General features: G+C 37.2%; 2 protein-coding genes across 6 annotated transcripts in view; both read left to right on the forward strand.

Annotated features, from left to right (window-relative positions):
* The first annotated feature begins 2,460 nt into the window (after positions 1–2,460).
* Positions 2,461–7,360, forward strand: coa8 (cytochrome c oxidase assembly factor 8). Its single transcript, XM_082154026.1, has 5 exons — positions 2,461–2,854; positions 3,316–3,513; positions 3,775–3,838; positions 6,444–6,534; positions 7,230–7,360. The coding sequence occupies exons 1-5, from the start codon at positions 2,714–2,716 to the stop codon at positions 7,333–7,335; spliced, it is 600 nt and encodes a 199-aa protein (XP_082010152.1). The 5' UTR covers positions 2,461–2,713; the 3' UTR covers positions 7,336–7,360.
* Positions 7,361–8,566: 1,206 nt separating this feature from the next.
* Positions 8,567–22,269, forward strand: part of klc1a (kinesin light chain 1a) — a 137,303-nt gene continuing 123,600 nt past the window's right edge. For all 5 annotated transcript variants that reach the window (XM_082154006.1, XM_082154002.1, XM_082154004.1 and 2 more), the window contains exons 1-5: positions 8,567–8,943; positions 19,108–19,384; positions 19,497–19,562; positions 20,139–20,303; positions 20,408–20,486. In XM_082154006.1, the coding sequence (XP_082010132.1) occupies positions 19,109–19,384; positions 19,497–19,562; positions 20,139–20,303; positions 20,408–20,486 (586 nt within the window). In that variant the 5' untranslated portion in view covers positions 8,567–8,943; position 19,108. The remainder of the gene's footprint in view (positions 8,944–19,107; positions 19,385–19,496; positions 19,563–20,138; positions 20,304–20,407; positions 20,487–22,269) is intronic.

Genomic DNA, 22,269 nt, shown 5'->3' on the forward strand with positions numbered 1-22,269 from the left:
AGGCTTCATGCAACTTCATACAAGTTGCACTTCGCGTATCTTTGATATCAGAACATGAGGATGTGATTCCATCAGAATTTTCTACAGTCTGTCAAGGTACAACTGTGGAAACCACTCAGATGCTCCCTCCAGTGCACCAGAGTATGGAGATTTACCCTTATTAGCTGATAATTCTGATTATGTTCAAGATGGACATGCACATTTCTATCATAGCCCTCCTCTGAGAAAACATAGCGATACGTTTTTTTTCAATCTCATCTGAAATGATCAGTGTTGGGGGTAATGCATTACAAGTAACATGCATAACGCATTCAGATTACTTTTTTGATGTTACAAGTAAAGTAATGTGTTACAAGTAACATGCATTACCTAATCAGATTACTTTTTGATCTAGCAAGTAATTAACTACAAGTAATGTGCATTACCTAATCAGATTACTTTTTGATCTAGCAAGTAATTAACTACAAGTAATGTGCATTACCTAATCAGATTACTTTTTGATGTAACGAGTAAAGAAACGCATTACAAGTAACATGCATTACGTTATCAGATTACTTTTTGATGTTATGAGTAAAGAAATGCATTACAATAACGCACATTACATAATCAGATTACTTTTTGATGTTATGAGTAAGGAAACGCATTACAAGTAACATGCATTACGTAATCAGATTACTTTTTGATGTTATGAGTAAAGAAACGCATTACAAGTAACATGCATTACGTAATCAGATTACTTTTTGATGTTATGGGTAAAAAAACGCATTACAATAACATGCATTACGAAATCAGATGACTTTTTGATCTAACAAGTAAAGTAATGCATTACAAGTGTCATACATTATGTAATCACATGACTTTTTTCGATGTCAATGAAAATTACATTCTAATAATACAAGTACATTTATTTACAGTAAAAAAAGTCACTGCAGATTAAGTTTTTAAGTTTTAAATTTCAAAAACAATATTCACAACATAATTATGAATTGTAGCTGAAATATAGCAATTGATGCATGACGTCCACTACAGTGGACATGTGATTAATCAGAGTTTTCTCTCAATCTAAAATCAAAACTTGGAAAATTTTACTGTGATATGACTCATTAGATATTGCTTGATGCTGCAATATTTTTTTTTACCTACAAGAGTCTCCTAGGATAGAAGGAATGGGTGGATATTCCGGAGCAACTTGGCATGTCTGACTGACCCTTGGCCATCTTGGCTTGGAGGGGGAAAAAATCGAAACACAAAGGCTTGCCACTTGGTTGCAATTTATAGGATGATGCACCAGGGTCCAATGAAGAGGCTGATGTGCAACTTTGCCATAAAAACCCGTGCAAATTCAAGAAAATGCTTTTTTAATAGCTGTCCACTGTAGTGACCACTATGCGTGAAAGGGTTAAAATTGTTTTAATGGGGAATATTATATAATACGATTATTATACACTACCGTCCAAAAGTTTTTAAATGCTTATTAAAGAACTATTTTATGCTCACCATGGCTAAAATAGTAATATTGTGAAATATTATTACAATTTAAACGAATTGTTTTCTATTTGAATGTATTTTAATATGTATTATCAATATAGAAAAAAGTTGTGCCTAGTTAATATTTAATATATAAAGTTAATATTTTTGTGGAAACAGTGATACATTTTTCTCAAGATTCTGTGATGAATAGATAAAGTGAAAAAGAACAGCATATAGTGACTGTGAAAGTCAATGTTGATTAGTTTAATGCATCCTTGCTGAATTTGAAGTATTATTTAATTTATTTTTTGTCACAAAAACTTTGTGATGCAGATTCATTAGCGACATCACAAAAAGCGCATGTTGTCTATATTTTTAAACACTTTCAATGATTTTAAATGACTTTTTTCAATTCAACACAATTGAAATGACAATCCCAATGAATTGAATCCCAAAATTTGCAGTATTAATTTATAAAATTAACTGAATAGTTAATTGTACAAATTAACCGGTATACAACATATACTGACCCACTTTAGGAATAACAATTAAGACCTTAAACTAATTTAAAGTGCTAACTTGTTTTTATTTAATTTTTAGTCAAACATTGACATTATCCCCGGTTTCACAGACTAGGCTTACAGTAAACCTATTCCCAGACTAAAATGCATGTTTGCACTGTTTTAACTGAAAGCAACTTGCACTGACATATCTTAAAACATTGTCATTGTCAATGTCATTGTTTTGTCTCAAGATGCACACCAGTAATGGTTGTTTTTTCTTCAAGGAACATTTATAAAAGCTACTTAAATGTCCTAATTTAACTAAAGCCTAATCCTGGGTTAATCTAAAGCCCTGTTTGTGAAACCAGGCCCATATGTTGTTGTGTCGTAACTCATGGGATGTTTTGGTCGTCCAGTTTGATAAAATCAGAACTAGCGGAAGTAGAGTGCGCCAGAGCTTTCCAAAATACTTGATTTTTGTTGAAAATATAATTCAAATAAAACACAGTGCACTCTCTCCAGAATGTGATATGCACCGGTTGTCATTTTACCTCGGAAAACAGAATATATCTTCTCTTGTACGAAGCGCTGAAGCATGAGTAATGTAAAGGACTTTTATTTTAAAATCATCCACCATGTTAAAATGTACTGATAGATGCGTGCTGTTACGGAAGCCAGCGGAGAAATCGCACTTATTATGATTTTTATTTGTCAAGGTCGATTCATTAATTTAATCAAAGATGAATGTAAAAACATTTAATTGTATAATATCTAGGTCTCTGCGTCTGTGTTACACACATGCTCCTGTGTCATTAAGGAGTCCCTGTCGAGGTCATCGACAAAGCACAAGCCAACCACCAAAACATGCCAAACGACCAGAGGTTTGTCGTTTACTACCTTTATGTCAAATTAACAGCAATGCAACAGTTCATCTGCACATCTAACATTTAAATGCTCTCGTTGCACGTATCTACAAATTATATTAGATTAATATAATTTCATACAATTAAATTAGAATTTTGAATTTCAACTGGACTTGCATATAATTGTCTATACTTTTGCTTTTAGTTTTCAAATAACTTTCAAATGCAAATTTTTGTACATACCATTTTGTAACATTTAAGTTATTTCAATACTCTCTTTTTTCTTTTTCTTTTTTACCTGATGTGAAAGTGAAAAAAAGTTTAGTTATAACTGTGGATTTAGTTGTCGGATGTTGCCTAGTTTTACCCAGATTAATTAGACTGATTAGATTAATTTTTGTTTCTTTTTTTGTTTTTGGAAGTTTCCTATCATGCTGCCTTGTTCTTATCTAGATGACTGTTTTTTTTTTTTTATGTAGAGGTCTGGATTCAGTCCAACAGCATCATCAAAATATGACTGGATCGGTCCACCAGATAGACTGTCGAACCTGAGGCCGATCATATATCACATTCCAGAGAATGAGACGCCACTGGAAAGGAAGTTGAGGCATCTGAGACAGGAGACCGAGGACTGGAACCACGAGTTCTGGACCAACCAGAACTTCTCATTTAGCAAGGTGTGAACCACAGATGTATGATTCAAGCTTTAAAACCCCTCAGTTTGCAGAAGGCAACACATGTAATATGTTTGTGGAGTAGTTACTGCAACTATTGAGATCCTCCATGAAGTTCTCCCTTTACCATTAGGGGGCAGTTTTGTGTTCCAAAAGATTCTTGCAGTATATCTTTACTATTTATATTGTTATAGAATATCATAGAAACTAGAGGTGACTTTTTTGACTACTTCATATTGACCCATTTTTTATTTTTTACAACAGGAAAAAGAAGAATACGTTCAATTACAATTGACGGCAAAAGGGTTGTCAGAAAGAGATGATAATGGTGAGCTGTCTAAATACAGACACTACCTACAGCAGGGGTGCAAAACTCAGTTCCTGGAGGACCACAGCCTTGCAGAGTTTAGTTCCAACCCTACTCCAACACACATACATGACCTCTAAAAAAAAGTGTGTTTCTATATTGTATGAATGTAATCTGGACATACTGCATTCGCCATGCTGCCATTATCATGAGACCTACCAGCGTCAGTTCCTTCAAAGCCACTTGAAGGCAAGCCTGCAACCTTATAGCTGAAAAAGGCGTAACGCCTGCTGCTAATGCTGCAGTGATCAGGGAAGACAAGAGGCCATTTGTTTCTTTTTGAATGGATGTCAATGGAGGAGAGGCTTCACAACGCTGAATAAACTGCTTTTGTGAGCAAATAGCTTATCATTTAATGAATCGACTAATCTTCAACATGTTTGCCAATTTTTAGATGGATCTATTTTTAGTTTACACACAAAAAAATGCTGTTTTATAAGAGAAGTCACAGACAATTGTGTGACAGCTATGATTCAGTTAACGCACTTCTCATTTATTTCTATGGTATCCGCAAACAGTGGTTGACTGTCGAAATTCAATGAAGTCAAGGCACACGTGATCCAAGTTAGGCATTACGCCAATCCAATGGTAGAGCCTTTGACCCTCATATCTCCCAATGATAAGACTTCTCTGGTTGCATCACTTCACTGCCGTTCACAAACCCTCTCCTGTGGCCTTATGGGATAGTAAAGTGTCCATCATATATGCACTTCAGAATCTGTAGCAAGTCATCTGGGTAATTTCATGTCTACTCTTTTATGAGTATTATGAATTTGGATATACTACTCTTGTAGTAGTAGTAGTATGTCTAGTTGTGGGCAGTTGTGGCCTAATGGTTAGAGAGTCTTGTAATCTGATGGTTGCGGGTTCGATTCTCAATACCGGCAGGAAATGACTGAGGTGCCCTTGAGCGAGGCACCTAACCCCCAATCGCTCCACAGGCGCCACAGTGAATGGCTGACCACTGCTTCGGTGTGTGTCCACAGTTTGCAGTGTATGTATGTGTTCACTACTCACTGCTTCCAGTGTGTGTGCACTAACTCTGACAGGTTAAAAAGGACAAAATCCGGGAATGAGTTGTCATACTCGGCCTTCACTTTTTACTTCACATACTGTTTTTGGTCTACTTTATAGTTGGGAAGTATGATATTTCGTATGCTGCCCTAGGCTGCGTCTAAAATCACATACTCTCTTGAGTAGGTACTTATTTTGAATAAGTTACTACTTTACGACCGCTAAAAGAGAATGTTCTGTATAGTATGAGTGTGTGTAGTATGAATGTTATCCGGACATACTACATTTGACATGTTGTCATTATCACGTGACCTTCACTGCCATTCACAAATCCACTCCCGTGGCCTCATGGGATAGTAAAGGGTCTCGTATGCACACTTCAGAATCTCACTGGAAGTAGTAGGTCATCCGGAGGCTTTTTGCCTACTCTTTTATGAGTACTGAGAATTCAAATAAGCCTGAAGGACTTGATTGGCTGGATCAGGTGTTTAATTAGGGTTGAAGCTAAACTCACATTTGTCGGCCGCATACGTCGTAAAGGATGTCTCATTTCAGAATAGTAACTGTTATAAAATGTACCTTTTATTTATCATGAAATTTTAATTTCATAATGACTTTGGAATGTAGTGGTCAGTTTACTGAAATGAAGCAGCCTCAATGACGTATGCAGCGTCACAAATGCGACCTCTGGAGGACACAGCCTTCGAAATGAGACAGCTTCTGCAGGGCTGTGACCCTCCAGGAACTGAGGTTTGCACCCCTGACATTCAATGTACTTAATTTAATTCACACTGTCAGTCCAAATCTGATTATTTGTATATACTATTGGAATCTGATCTAAAATTATTGACGTCCACTTTGTGTATCACAACTGTTCAGATCCATTAGTTTTCTGAAACATCTTCATTGGTTTCTATGACAATGACATTGTGTTTGTAGGCATACGCCAAAAACAGCAACCACAGCATGGAGTAATTTGCAATACAGATGATGTCTTATTTACAACATGACAACGTGTAGCATCGCGCTGGACTACTACATCTTCTGAGCCAGTGGCAGAAACGTAGGAGACTGGTGTGAGCGGCTTTGTGCCACGCTGTCATCTCCGCTGGTTCCGAAACATGTCTCCGTCAATTATATTGTCATTTTTTGCTCATCCGGCACTTTGCAACAACACAACCTTATTTCTGCAGCGACTTTCAGCATGTTTCCTATAACAACATCTGACATTTATGGTTTACATGGCATAAGAAAGTCACATAAACCATACAAAGTCCGATCAGAGCAGTCAGACTGAAACAGATTTCCAGAAATGTGATTTGAATAGGATTTCAAACCACATATGGCTGTAGCTTGAAACAGATTTTCGCATTTCATGTGATTTTTTTTTTTTTTCTTTCTTTTCTTTCTTTGCCATTCACACTTGCTAAATCTGATTGGATTCCAGTCGGATATGCAGAGATCAGATTTGGACTCACAGTCTGAACGTAGGAGACATGCCTTGCTAACTGAAATGTGCTTGTGTATACTGTGTCTTTTATCCCTGTTCCAGGAAGGAAAAGGACTTTAGGCAGTGAGGAGATGGCAGTATTCTACAAACACTTCTTGGACAAAAACATTACAAGGCATTCCAGTTATAACAGGTGAGATTCAAATACTTTTATACATTTTAAAAACTGCGCTACACAATCCTCTACATGCATTCTCTCATCTTTTTAAGCAAGGAAAAGGCTTACATTTTCTAAAAATGTATGAGTACTGAGAATTCAAATAAGCCTGAAGGACTTGATTGGCTGGATCAGGTGTTTAATTAGGGTTGACGCTAAACTCACATTTGTCGGCCGCATACGTCATAAAGGATGTCATATTTCAGAATAGTAACTGTTATAAAATGTACCTTTTATTTGTCGTGAAATTTTAATTTCATAATGACTTTGGAATGTCTTTTGGAATGAAGCTGCATACTTCAGCATTATTTCATTGCATTTAAATATCGACTTCTTAACACATTATTGGGAGAAATAGAGTGACAAATTATATTTATAAGCTATCAGAATTTCATCTTATTTTTTGGCCATATAAATATCAGCAACTGCACCAAATTGCAAATTATTTGGGCCTCTGAATAAAACGGAGGTGTTGTTTTCTTTCTCCTCAAGTGTGAGCTCCATATTCTCCTATATTATACTATATGAGCCATAAAAGCCTAATGTATCAAATATGATAATCAACAACAACTAAAAAGACCCTTTTTGGTGTTTTGTTTAAAACTGTTCCATTAAAAAAAAATTATTCTGACTATTACAACAGGATTAATTCCAAATCTTTTGTGTTTCAGGGAATGGTACAGACGGAACTTCACCATTACACTTCTGATGGCAAGAGTGGCTCTACACAACACATGGAGGACACTGACTGGACAAGGGAAAGGAAAAACTTCATGAAATATAAATAAAGACTGTAAATTAATCACTGCTCTCTATGGTGTTGTCTCTATGTGGAAGTGAAAGCTTAGACCAAACATTGCACCAAAACCTGGAACTGTTTTTATAATTAGTCTTCTCGCCAAGTTCAAAACCTAAATATTATTATGCTAATAGTTATATGTTGAGAGGAGAAATGCAAATCTACAGCAGCCTTATCTAATGTGAAAATTCTTACTCACCCTTATGTCATTCCAAAACTGTATGACTTTCTTTCTTTCTGTGGAACATCAGAGAAGATATTCTGTGAAATGCAAATTTGGAACAACTGGAGGGTGAATTTTCAATTATGGGTGAACTATCCCTTAATTATAAATTTGACCTTTTACACCTAAAAGACATTTATTTTTTTAAGCTAAAACACTGATAGGTTAAAGGCCTGTCTTTGGTATCAAACGTGGCTTTGGAAAATGTTGCATTAACATATTGCATTAAATTGAAGCTAAATTTGCCACTTTGTACCTGTAAAATAAATTATTTCGAATGAATCACAGTCAAATAATAAATATATGACACGAACCATAAAATTCCAATCATGAATTGTCATATCGAGGTAGGCTTACATAAAATGCAATTTAAGGTTTAGGCTAATAATTCAGAAGATAATAAATGAAAATAATTTCTCGGGGTGATCATGTGTATTGAAATGTAAAACCAGGAGTGGAAGGAGAAGCAGAGTGATATCAAATGCTTTGAGCATTGGCGAAGAAATTAATCTCACTCCGCTCCACTCATATGTGGCATTCCAGACCAGTTTTCTTTCTGTACTTTGCTTATTTACGCGCAAAGCTTGCTTAATTGGCTTATTCTGAAATTATTATTTTTTTTTTATTATTTTTTTTTATTTTTTGTAGTAGTAGTAGTAGCAGTTAGCGATATCACTCTCTCTCAACTCACTACATTGCGAGTAATAAATCACTCGTATTTGCGACTAAATTTCGCACTAGGCAACTAAATGTATATCATTAGCCACATAGCTAATAATAAATTGTTTATCTGACGATTCTTATTACTAATATTGCTTAAATAACCTAGACGAACTTTGGTATAATATATACGGAAACATAATAGTAGTAGACAAATAGGACTACTAATAAAAATAAACGAAATTAAAAGTAAAATTAAAAGCTGATATCAACATTTTCGATAATCCCAAATTCCTTTTTATCTTCGGATGACATCATAACGAGGAGGAGTAAACCTGCCGGGAGAAACACAACGCCATTTTCAGCCAGTGCAGCTCCAGACAGATGCGTCTGAGCTGAGATCCGACTGTTTTCGCAAACACCGCGTCACACATTATGACTGTGTGATTAATAATCTATAGTTTCTGCGCCACTCTGTGATTTGAGCTCGTGCTGGAGGAATCGGACTGCTAGTGGCAGGAACTTCCCCCATCGAGCTCCGGAAGACTGGAGAGGACACACACAACTGGTCCGACTGCCCTATTCCAACCCCCAAACCCTCTCATTCAGTCTGCGGAGTGTTATATTGACTTGAGTTTTGTGGTGGGACACAGAGGAACAAACCCTGTTACAGTTGTGTGTGATCTGGATGTTCCGCTGAACGGTAAGATGTTTATTATGCTAACGAGCTAACGTTAACTCACGCGCTCATCTCGCGTCCGAGGCTGGCTGGGAGTGTCAGTCTACCTGTCAAATGAGTGTTTACATCGCCTTTAAACGACTTCGAGATCGTTATCACTTTTATTAGACCTGGAAAATCGGCTGGATGGATGCTCAGAGGTATGATATTTAAAGTCAGATGTGTGATATTAAGTCACAGAGTGTGTAAGCCCAGCCAGGCCATGATATGCAGCAGAGAGTGTTAGTCACTGCACCAGATAACGTTAACTGTCTATGATACAGCCCTAAACCATCCAGAAGATCAGTGTTAGATCAGTATCAAACCAGCAATAGATCAGTGTTCATTCAATGTTAGTCACTGCTCCAGAGAACTGCCCCTGATATCTGTTCAGTAGGGGTAACATCTCTGCGTGGCAGTGGGACTCAATCCTGCACTCCACATTTTGGAAATCTCCCTTATTGAATAAAGCTGATTAATATCATAAGTTTCAGTGCTGGGTGTCTTTCAGGATTGAGGACCACTGCCCTAATCCATAAAGAAGATTGTGTTAAATGAGTTAATAATCACTGCACCACTAAGAAGACTATAGATTGTTTCACAGCCTGTGCTAACGCATTTCTACAGTAATAGGTTATATATAGATTTTTAATGTTTTTTAAAGAAGTTTCTCCAAAGTTCTTCACCAAGGCTGCATAAAAAAACACTATATTGAGAAATATTGCAATTTAAAAGAACTGTTTTCTATTTTAATTTATTGTAAAATGTAAATTATTCCTGTGATGGTGCTGAATTTTCAGCATCATTACTCCAGTCTTCAGTGTCAAATGATCCTTCAGAAATCATTCTAATATGCTGATTTGCGACTTAAGAAACATTTATTTTTATTATCATTGTTGAAAATGTTGTTTTTGCTGTGATACACTACTCGGTGTATTCAACAGTTTAGAGTTGGTACGTTTTTTTTTTTAAAAGGAAGTAATATTTTTATTCAGCAAAAATGCATTAAATTGATCAAAATTGGCAGAAAATACATTTTGTTTTAACTTTCTATTTAAAGAATCGTTAAAAAAATGCATCATAGTTTACACAAAAATATTAAGCAGCACAACTGTTGACAGATCAACTTGATAATAACCGACCGTTATTAACAATTGAGCACCAATAATAATTCATAATAATTTAGCTCAAAACCAGCATATTAGAATGATTTCTGAAGGATCATGTGACACTATATATATCAGCTACGCATGATATGCTCTCCAATAGATGTGACCATTCGAATTTATTTTGTTGATCATGACTCGCCTCTCTAGTTCTTCTCTATTCACATATAAAGGCTAAATTCAATCTGTTCATAGCCTAAATCGATCGAGTCTCTTCAGAAAATTTGGACTAAAGCGCTCAATTAATATGGATTAGTTTTACGATCTCTTTATGAACTTTTTGAATCGTCGAAGTGGCAGTTGCGTAGCTGTCAACAAATAGACAGGAAGCTCTCAGATTTCATCAGAAATATCTTCATTTGTGTTCCGAAGATGAACGAAAGTCTTATGGGTTTGGAACGACATGAGGGTGAGCAATGAATTAAATAATTATCTATCAATAACTATCCATTTAAGAACGGCCTAATTCTCTAATAAATGTATTATTGAACTGGTTCTGCTGGTCTCAGATGGAGACTTTATATAGGAGCTTGTAAGACCAGTTGAGTGATGACTAGTACTTGTATGTTGCAAGAAATTAGTTTTAATTGTTTATTTGCATTTAATTTAATTGAACACACAATCCCTGTCTCACTACTTGATATGTTGACGTGTAACCCAAATATTTGCAAAAAAGAACCAATTTCATGACGATTACTAGCTTGGAATCAACTGAGCACAAGGTGCTTGATCTTGCTGCGTGACGTGGCTCTTTTTTAGTTGGTATGCCGATGGCTTGCTCTGCTCGGTTGACATACAGTCCGTCTTTGCTCAGTGAAAGCTTTTGTATTTTAGTGAAGGAGATGCAGTCTCTGAGCGGTTTGAATGTGTGGCCAGCTGTGAGCTCGGGCTCCACTGCAGTGGCTTCTCAATGAGAAGGTGGCTGGTTCTCCTCTGGGGAATCAATGGGACAGTTATAAATTTGGCTCCGCACAGGAACACAAGCACAATTTATGGCCACTCATACACTTGTGCTGCAGCAAAGTGCCTCCGTTTGATTATACTGAGCGCGTTCATCTGAATTGAACTGGGATGTGACTTGTGTGATGGAAATGTGTCAGTGGTTTGCTATAAGGGATAGGTTTTGGACGCATATCAGACCTGATATAGTAGGTTTTCTAATAAAACTAACGTCACAACAAGGGTTTCTTGATTCATTGTCTCTACTAACTCTGTTTCTCTTCTTCTTTATTCATGCACAGCTGATACTTAAAACAGAAAGAAACAGACATCAGGATGATTCCCCAAAATATCACAGAGAAAAGGCAAAGCTTTAGTGTAAGATGGTGCTCTAACCTTCACATATAGCGTTGGAGAATTCAGAGGTAGTGCCGTCTGAAGCTGAGTGGGTTGGACTGAAGTGTCAGGGCAATCACACTCTTTTGCAGAGTTCATTAAAATGAAGCACCACACTGCAGTTTCTCATGGTGGTCTGAGTCTCTAGCCCAAGGCGAGCAAGGACACACACACCACACACCAGCCTCAGTGTTGATGTTACCTCTCGCAAACAATGTCATCTGTAGATTGAGACTTGGTCATAACATTAACATTAAGATAAATTAATGCTTTAGAATTGTTAGTTAATTGGTAGCTAATATAGTTAACTAATGTTAACAAATGGGACCTTATTGTTAAGTGTTACCATTTTATTTATTATTATAATTTTTTGACAGCCCCATGCAGTTCTCATTTATTTTAAATGCATAAATGTTTTGGCAGTCATTATTACATATTTGGGTCTTCAGCAACACAAATTTATATCTAACATGGATGTATCTCTAGCTGTTGTGATAATATAAAACTCCCCTGATTTTAGAGTAACAATTACAGAAGAACAAAATAAAGCATAATTTGGTTCAGTTTGAGCAGCTGTTTTATCATTGTCCTCGTCAGAGCTCATTTTCAAGTACATTCAGCATCTTGCTCATATTAGCAATCTCAAACATATTCTCTAAACTATCATTTTCAACATCTTCAAAATCAATATTTTGATCTCTGACAGCTTCTTCGCTAGATACACCATCAAGTGACAGTGACATTAAGATTTGATTGCTTTCAATACTTTCTCTGCAGTAAATCGCTGAGACATTTCAAGTTTTGCTTTTGTTTTCTGCCTGCGGTAACTATGAGTGGAACGTCACTTCATCGTTGCGTATAAGACATTGCCACCTTGTGGAATAAAGGCGAGTTGCACTTAATTCAGTTATCAAAGATTAAATTATTGTTGTGCAGAAAAATATACTTGCACTGTTACACACCTTGGGTTGTTAGCGACCCTATACAATTTTGACGAAAAAAATAATGGGAAAACAGAATTTTTTTAAAATAATTATTTTTTTTATATTTTTTTATATATTGTTCATAATGAATTAATTGAGGAATACTAAAAAGGTTGATGTCTAACTTTAAAAAATGAATGAGGAGGAGTGTAGTGAATGATGTCCCGAGTCTCTAAAGACCCGAGGTATGCGTTTTATGGGTCAATTATAGTGATGTAATGACTAGGATATTCCTTATAATTTTAAGAATAATTATGATTGCTACTTTCTATATACAGTATAATTGCTGTTTTGTGTTTTACGAAAGAAGAAACGGCAAAGAGGGGATTTTGAATGAGTAAATAATTTTGGGGTGAACTAGCTATTCCTTTAATCTCTGTCCTGTTTTTTTCTCCCTCGGTGTGTGGCCTTCCTGTAATGTCAGCAATATCTCTTCCTGTGACTCGACAGCATGGATGTTGTTATAGTTTCAGGCGTTAGGTTCAGCCCCCCTCCCCCTCCTCCAGGTCACAGGAGAGTTTTGGCCCGATGGACAGGGTTGTGAGTCATTCTATAGTCGTTTCTATCGGCTTAACAGCTCTGAGTAATGAGCCTCTCGCCCAACCTGCTCAATCTCTCCAGCTCTCTGCGTTCAAACCTCAGCTTCCTCTTTTATTACGCCATCTTTAGCGTTCTCTGTCTCAATCTCCACATTGAGTAATAAGGGACTGACTGATCGTTATCTTTTGTAATTGAGTAGGAGGTGTGCTGGCCTGCAGCATTTTTCATTTATCTGTCCTCCTCATACTGTTAGGATTTGTTCTCACTGCACTTTTGTATTTGGAAACCTGGAAATTCTCCCTCTGCTTGTGTCTATTATGACATCTTGTCCTGGTGCTGTAATAATTTAAATAAAAACCCTTTCCCTATAGTCAGAGTAGCTGCAGATGTTTTTGTACTTCCCTTGGGTTTTTGGATATAAAAGAGGAACTTTATGAATCTGTGCATCCTTTCTTCTCTTATCAGCTTTCCCGATCTTCTTTGTGTCCTTTATGTGCCGTTAGTATTACTGAAAGCTGATTAGATTATCTGTTACCTTATGATTTATGTGTAGGCTATTTGGTGTATTTTGTGTGCTTTGCAGAACAGGGATTGCAGAACCCCATGCAGCACAAAGCACCGAAACACACATTTGCACTTCAAACAGCAGCATGAAATTTGCATCTCCGTCCCTGTCGTGTATTTCATTACTTTTCCTTTGCCTTTCCTCTGTCTTTCTGCTACCTTTGGTTCTTTAATGCATCTGAAAACACAAATCATGCTGATCATGGAGAATAGGATGAAAACAAGGAGTGTCTAGGTTTCTTTGCATGTAAACCCTAAACAGTAATATAAGGATTCAGTCTACATGTTAAGTTAAAGGGATAGTTCACCCAAAAATGAAAAACTGTCTGGTTAACAAAATTCTTCAAAATATCTTCTTTTGTGTTCAACAGAAGAAAGAAACTCATATAGACTTGAGGGTGAGTAAATGACCCAAACATTTTTTTTGGGTGAACTATCCCTTTAAATTAAACTGCTCTAACGTATATTGTACATAGGCAAAAGTTAGTTAAAATTAGTTGAACGTTTTTAAAGTTGGGATGCATACCATTTGGTACTATATCAGTTATCTGCCAGTATTGGATACTTTTTTTTATTTTTTTTATCAGCATCTGTTGATACTGCAAAGTCTCATTTCCCTAATTTTTATATTTAGATTACATTTGCATAATAACAATTGCAATTTTTACTAATAACTTAATTAACATCCTGAAATTTAGAAAGTCTCCATATAAATGTCATTTGTTCATACATATAAATACAGTACACTTGTAGAGTTTAAAATAATAGATCTTAGTTTTTAGTGTTTTATTCTTAATTTATTCAGAGAAAATAGTTTAACATTTTTATATCTGCAATTTATTATAATCCAAAACCCGGTTTATTGGTAACAGACAGAATATGAATATCGCTGCATTCCTATGCTACTAAATAAAATGCCTTGCACTCGATGATATATTCGTAATACCCAAATGTAATTATGTTTGTCAATATTAGTAATGAAATATTTAATATCTAATATTGTTATATCAGCTGCTTTTAGGTTGGATGAGAGTCTTGTGGTTGGTCCCCATTGGAAAAGAACTGTGAGTCTGTGCATCAGATTCATCAGTACTTGATTCCCACCATGCACTGGTTTTTCCTGCCCAATGGTTGTCATATGCCAGACGACGAGCTACGTTATGGGTCACATGAATCTCTGCTGTCTCACTTCCTAATTCCCCTCCCACAGGAACACAGCACAGGCCCGAAGCTCAGAATCAGCACGTAGACCCTCCTCCTCTTTACATCAGCATTTCAGGGAGGAGACTGTACTGTTGTTTTCATGAGAGAAAAGAAATCTGCGGAGACGTGTTTATTTTTAATGAATGGGTTTTCCCAACATCTTCACTGTAGTCTGGACGTATTACGTTTAAAAGGGCAACAATCTCAGGTTCTCTCTTCTTGCTCTTTTGGTTTTCACAACTCCAAGTGCTCTTACGCTATCGTGCCTCACCTACTCTCTTAGCAACTGTGATCTGCCTTACCAGGTGAGTTGTGTCTTGGCAACAGCAAAGACAGCTGCTTTGTGTCCCTGTGGCAGGCTGGGAAGAGTGAGGAGCCTCTCAAATTCTTGGAGAAGCTTTGCGTTGTCATTGCACCTCTGAGTGAACTTACTTTGTGTCTTGAATTTTATTCTAGAATTTCGTGTTAGTAGTGTTTGCTAAGGCTCATACTTAAGATTAGTGTTTTGAACAAACCCATCAAAGAACTCTCCATACCAACAGGTGGCAGTAGTCTGTATTTGTAATTCAAAAAGGGAAACAGAAAGAGTTAAGACTGCGAATATACAAACCGTAAACAAAGCAACTGTGTGTGCCCTATTGACTGATTTTATTTGTTTTCGTCACTTCCGTATTTCTTTTCGTTCACTTTTTCGCTAAGCTGTGCAGCCAATCTGATATCTCTCATCGGCGGTCTCAAAATGCGAAATCAGCTGAAAAGCTGCCAACGTTTTGTCCGATTAGTGCCAATGGTCACGAACGCAACAAACTAGGCAGACACCAAAAGTGTGGTCAATGATGGCCTGACATGGGCCAACGGCAGACCATTGGCTTGATGTGTCCAGGGTAAACTTGATTTTCCACTTTCCACACAGCGCAAGCCTTTCAAAGTATACTCTATTGACCATGAATGCATTCGACCATGTGCACACTAGTGGAGCTTTTTTTCTTTTTTATGCTCAAATCACTTGCACATGTCTGCAATGGCCATTTTATGGTCATAACTTCTGGAAAGAAATAGCGCAGATACTGAGCAAGGTCCAAATTTTCTATTGCGCATGTGTTGAGCCTGTGTTTGAGCATCAAATCTAAGACACTTTTAAAGGCTGCACACATATGCTAAGCGTTCACATCAAAGCTGAAGTAGCCTATATACTTTGGGGTTAATGCAGATAAGGGTTTAAGGGAAGAATACTGTATGCTTTAAAATGAGAAAAAAATCCCATAAAAGAATATTACGTTGAAGAAAGGATCTGAGACATATCTAGAGAATATCATAGAGACATGGGTTGGGTCAGTAAAACAGTTTAGTCGCCACTCAGCAATATGCTAAAAATGTCTTAGAATACCATAGAAACTGCATAGTAATGCCCTGTTAACCATCTAGAGCACCATAACATTGTGGCAGCGTGTTTTGCCAAGTTATCTATGTAGTCCATCTCAACTAATTTGGTTAAATCTGAGCTAACATCTTGCTCTCGCTGATGTCCATTGCCTCAACTTGAAAACTGTTAAGTGAAACAGTCATTGTTTAAAGCTTTGCAATGGTCTAAGCTGATTTACTACACGCAAGCCATTCTATAGGTTCCTAGTCCTGTTACATAAGTTGTTGAAGACAACATGGAAGTTTGCCTCAGTGAATCTAGATTAAAAGCCAGTTCCCATGGTGTTTTATGGGAGTTTGTAGGGAATTCATTCTTCTGCCTAGAGATGTTGTAACATTTGTGGAATATTTTCACCACTTCAAATTTACAGTGACTTGAATTATTTGTTTAGGGTTTCAAGACACAAGAACAAGAAAGAGACGACTCTCATTTAATTGCCTTCGGTGTCTTTTCATTACAATTTTACACACTCATCTTAAAAGCACAATATGTAATATTTTTAGATTAAAACCTACCCTTGATTATCCTTTTTACTTCCATAGTAACCATGGAAACACCTAAGGCGCTTTATATTATGTTTCATTAAACATCTGTTTGGATACCTTTATCAACAGAAAACTAATCATTGTTATATAGCTCAACACGGTTAGTCTTATTGTTTGAATCTGTAATTTTCTTACCACAAATAACATGGTTGTACCATGCCTCAGAGACAATGCTATTTTGTCAAGTGGCTAACATCACATAATCATAAAGAGCTTTATATGTAGTAACAGTAAAGGCCTATTTATACTTCTGCGTCGAACTTACGCCGTAGCTACGTCGTAGGCTGTGTTTAGCGCGCGTACCCTGACGCGCACCTCTCCAAAAATGTAACAACGCGTCAATTCTGCGCGGACGCAAGCGCTGTGATTGGTCTGCTAGAACCCCTCCCTCGGGTTTCACATGGTCCCTCTGCATGAGTAATTGCGCGTCAACGCGGACAACGACGCAGAAGTATAAATTAAAACCAACGCGTTGCCTACAGCGTAGAGGCTCCGGCGTAGGTCCGACGCAGAAGTATAAATAGGCCTTAATACAGCATTTTCTCCACCAGCGGCCGACTGTGGCAAATAAGCATAATCAGACTCAACGCTAAGGATTTTTTCTAGTGGCCCGACTGAGCCGGTGGTTAAAAATGTTTCTTGCCCTGCCAAAAATTTCACTGGCCCCACCCCCAAAACTTGTGACACCAAAAACTACTAGCTTAAATTGTATAAATTTCAAATATTGTTAAAGACTAATATCAGTAATAAAGTGAGAAATAATCAAATTACAAGCAATAGCACCAATACAATAGAACAAACATACAAATAAAATAAACACTGCTTTTGTGTTTTCAGGTAAGTTTAACAGATAATACAAAAATAAAAATGTAAAAAGTGTCAATTCTGAAAGACTTACAATAGAATACAATAGAACAAACATACAAATAAAATAAACACTGCTTTTGTGTGTTCAGGTAAGTTTAACAATAATTTTCAGGTAGAGAAAATGAGTAATCAAATGTAAAATAGCACTGAATAGTCTTCACTGTATAAATTAAATGTAGAATTAATCCATATTAAAGGACAAGTTCGGTATTTTACACTTAAAGCCCTGTTTACAGATCGTTTCTGATGAAATAGAACGGTTAAGATTAAAATTTGGACACATGTTGCTGTCCCGAGAATTTTAGGTTTCTTTCGTTTTCCCCCCCACCTCCAGAATGGCTGCATATGGGCACTGGAACAATCCTTCCTAAAAACGCATTAAACTTTCGTTTACAAAGACGTGAAACTCACCGAGTGGTCAGGGGTGTTCACTGATATGCTCACACAAAAATCGCTGCAAAAGATGCTTTCCAACAGGTTTTATCGTAGTTTTTGTCCAACTCCATTGACTTGTATTGGATGTCCATTGACTTGTATTGGATGTGCTGTGAGGTACGCTATTACTACGCCACCAACTGGGCTGGAGTGTCTATTATTCAAGCTCTCAACGAACGGTAAAACACCTGTTGGAAAGCATCTTTTGCAGCGATTTTTGTGTGAGCATATCAGTGAACACCCCTCACCACTCGGTGAGTTTCACGTCTTTGTAAACGAAAGTTTAATGTGTTTTTAGGAAGGATTGTTCCAGTGCCCATATGCAGCCATTCTGGGGGTGGGGGGAAGCGAAAGAAACCTAAAATTCTCGGGACAGCAGCATGTGTCCAAATTTTTATCTTAACCGTTCTATTTCATCAGAAACGATCTGTAAACAGGGCTTTAAGTGTAAAATACCGAACTTGTCCTTTAAAGTTAAAGTCAAAAGAAAGTTAAAGTTAAAAGAGCGGTGTGATTGATTTATTTTTTCTTCTTTTTTTTTCTCTTTTTTTCCCATTGTTTGTTGTTGTTTGATTAGCATTAAAACAAAGACCGCAGAAGGAATATTTGGCTGCTGTCACTTGAAGAGCTGCAGGGATCCAATATACTGTCACAAATGCGTTTTATTTCTCAACTGTTTATGTAGGATACTCGCCGAGACCGGCATTTTTTTAACGTTATTTTTGTGAATATGTCCATTCAAGCGCAAGAAGATGTTAAAGAGAGCGCAGTTCAATAGTGTGAGAAGTTTTGTGTGCGCTGTTGAATTGAGTTCTCTTTCGAGTCTTCTTGCGCTTGAATATTTAAACTGGCAAGGCTTAAAAACACGTGCAAATTATAAACTTTCATGATGCAGCACTGGCCCGATCTGGCAAGTGACAATACCGTCAACTGTCCCGAGCGACGTTTGCGGTGACCCCGGGCCATCAGGCAGTCCTTATTGTCCAGCCCTGACAGCAACGTAAAATATCCCAGCCTCTCGTCCCTGCCCTTAACAGGAAATGTTTCCAGGCTTCTGTTCTCATATTGTATTGTGTATCTCTGTGTAGGATGCGTGAGGACATGTCGAGCGTGGTGTGTGTGAAGGAGACGGAGGGGCAGGGGGACCCCGACGAGAAGCTCTCCCAGGACGAGCTGCTATGTCGGACACGAGAGGTCATGCAGGGGCTGGAGGCGCTCCGTGCAGAACATCAGGCCATCCTGGAGGGGCTGATGGGGACCTTGCGCTGCCTCAAACAGAGCCAGGAGGGTCGTGCTGTTGAGGAGAAGACAGCCATGATTCAACGCTCCATGGAAATGCTGGAGCTGGGCCTTAGCGAGGCACAGGTGCAGTGTGGAAATGCTTCCAAAGTGGGATAAAATGGTGAGAAAATGAATTTGCTTGTAATCATTGTAACACCATGGCTACTCTCTGTCTTTCTTTTATCGATCGGCGCAGGTGATGATGGCTCTGTCAGGGCACCTGAGTGCAGTGGAGGCTGAGAAACAGAAGCTTCGAGCACAGGTACATACACCACATCAAAAATTTAACTCTGCTCTCAGGTTCATTGGCGGATAGGTATACAGACTTGATTTGATTGCAAAGTCCAATCTTAAATTTAATTCCATCCCCCTACTCCCATTTGATATATTTTACATTGTATTATTTTGCTCCAAATTGTAGTTTGTTTATTTCATCAGCGTGAAAACTAGCAACAGTTTACCACTTCATTTTAGGATTTAAAATCGGAAGCATGGTTCACTTTACATTCTGACTCATGGTTTTGCCCCACACACATAATGGCACTTGTGTATATCTAAAGAATGAATCAGTGGAGTCAGTTTCATGAAGCAAACATCAACAAGCCAATGTGATTTTAATCAAATTTTTGAACAATTGTTTAATTGTTGAATTGGTTAATAAATAAATTACACACAATTACTAAGTTCTAAATAAAATGTTCAATGGCTATGGGGAAAATAAAGGAGAAAATACTCCCTGAAACTGGGCTGCTGTCAATGGTGCTATTCGCTCTAACAAATTAGTTTAAAAGCTGTAGTGTGAAAATGCCCTAAAGCATATTTTTTCCCTGTTCTCCAGGTGCGGAGGCTGTGTCAGGAGAACCAGTGGCTGAGGGATGAGCTAGCAGGGACCCAGCAGCGGCTGCAGAAGAGCGAGCAGAGCGTGGCCCAGCTGGAGGAGGAGAAGAAACATCTGGAGTTCATGAACCAACTCAAGAAATACGACCAGGACCTCAGCCCATCTGTGAGACTTGGTCTTATTTACCATAGAGCCTTTATCTCGGTGTCATTCTTTCTTTGGTCTCATTCTGTACTTCTCTCCACCTCTTTACATCTCACTCTCATCAGGATGATAAGGACTCGGATTCCAGTAGGGAGACACTGGATGATCTTTTCCCAGATGAGCAGGATGAACCGGGTCCTGGCAGTAAGTACCCCAGTAGCACTCAGCTTAGGACCTCTTAGAAACACAGGGCACAGAGAAGAAACACCATGATATAGGAATGGGTGAACCATTCAGGCTTATTGTGTACAGTTGTGGTCTAAAAGTCAGAAGCCATTAGTAGAAATACTTCTAATTTGGACAATTTTTTTTATGTCACAGATTTGATAACATTTTATTGTGATCTAGAAATTATAATTATAAATATGTTTATAAGTAAATATAATCAATATATTTCAAATACATTTAAATAAATATTTACACTACCGTTCAAAAGCTTGGGGTTGGTAAGACTTTTTTTTTTTTTTTACAGTAAAAAACAACAACATAATATTATGAAATATTATTACAGTTTTAAATAACTCTTTGCTATTTTAATTTATTTTAAAATATAGTTTGTTCCTGTGATGGCAAAGCTAAATTTTTATTACTCTAGTCTCATGTCACATGAACCTTCAAAAAGTTTTTTTTTACTGACCTCAAACATTTGAACGGTAATATATACTGAATATATCTTTATCTTTTATATTTGTATAAACACATTTTCAATTTATTCCCAGGTTTAAATTCCAAGATTTTCATTGTGGTCTCAGTATTTTGTACCCCAATGTACTTTACCGTAGGGTGGTATTACCATCTGATACCATCACTGTACCACGGTACAACCGGAATATGAAAATAAAGATACAAAAATGTCATATAATTTGCTTACAAGCTCAAAAATATTAAAATCATGCTCTGCGTACTCTTTCTGAATCAAACTATTTTACCACTGATGTATTTTTTAGCTAAATAAAAATGTAAAAAGTGTCAATTCTGAAAGACTTAAAAGGAGCAGTGTATTGGGGGAAGAGAAGAGAACCACAGTTCTTCCTTCCCGTATTTTCTGCTGAACGGTTTCCAGTCTTGCATTTTCTTTCCACCCTTCCACTTTCTCTGTTGTCCTGCCTGATAATTGCCTCATTGACTGTGGAAGAGGATCAAAGGGCAGCCCGGGACATGTGTCAGAGAGCGCAACAGCTCACGGGAGTTTAAAGCCTCATATGTCGCAGGCTGACACTGCCGTGCTCAGATTAGCCCTACTTCTGACACATGAATGCCAAACGGCTGTTTGACCGTCAGTGATGCATCCCTACAGCAAGTGATCTCCAGCAGGGTTTTTCAAAGAGACAGACATTAATCTGCTCTAAGAAAGATCGCATTAATCTCTTCTCCTCATTCCTGAAGTAGTAGGGATGTAATCCTTTCATTGTCATTTTGCTCTGCCATGTTTTTGATTAATTCTTAGTTTATTTGAGTTGGATAATTTAAAGTTTGTTTTGGTCTTTTAAGTCTGAGGCATGTTTCTAATCAGAAAATATGCTCTCTTAGATCTTGTGCCTAAATGTGACAGTCTTAGGAAGAAGTGCTTTCTGGGGTCTCGGTTCATGTTTTTCTACTTTTTAGGGGAAAGCTACATGTTGACTTCTGATAATTGACCATCTTAACTCAAACATATAGGCTTTGTTCCAGGAAAAACCTAGTGAACTGTCTGCTTCCATTTACATTGGCAGCTTCTGAAATTAAATCATAAAAGTGACTGATCGGTTAATGACCACTCATGAGATCCAATGCTGATTCCAATAATCTAGCAAATTTAAGGTGAGGCTCAAGATGACTTAAAAGTATTTAAATAAATGATTCATTTCATTGTATTATTTATTAACGTATTACAATGATCTAACTCTAAAATGCAAAAAATATACAAAATCAAGATTTAAACTGAATT

This window comes from Leuciscus leuciscus (assembly GCF_965113295.1).
Source record: "Leuciscus leuciscus genome assembly, chromosome: 22".
NCBI classification, from domain to species: domain Eukaryota; kingdom Metazoa; phylum Chordata; class Actinopteri; order Cypriniformes; family Leuciscidae; genus Leuciscus; species Leuciscus leuciscus.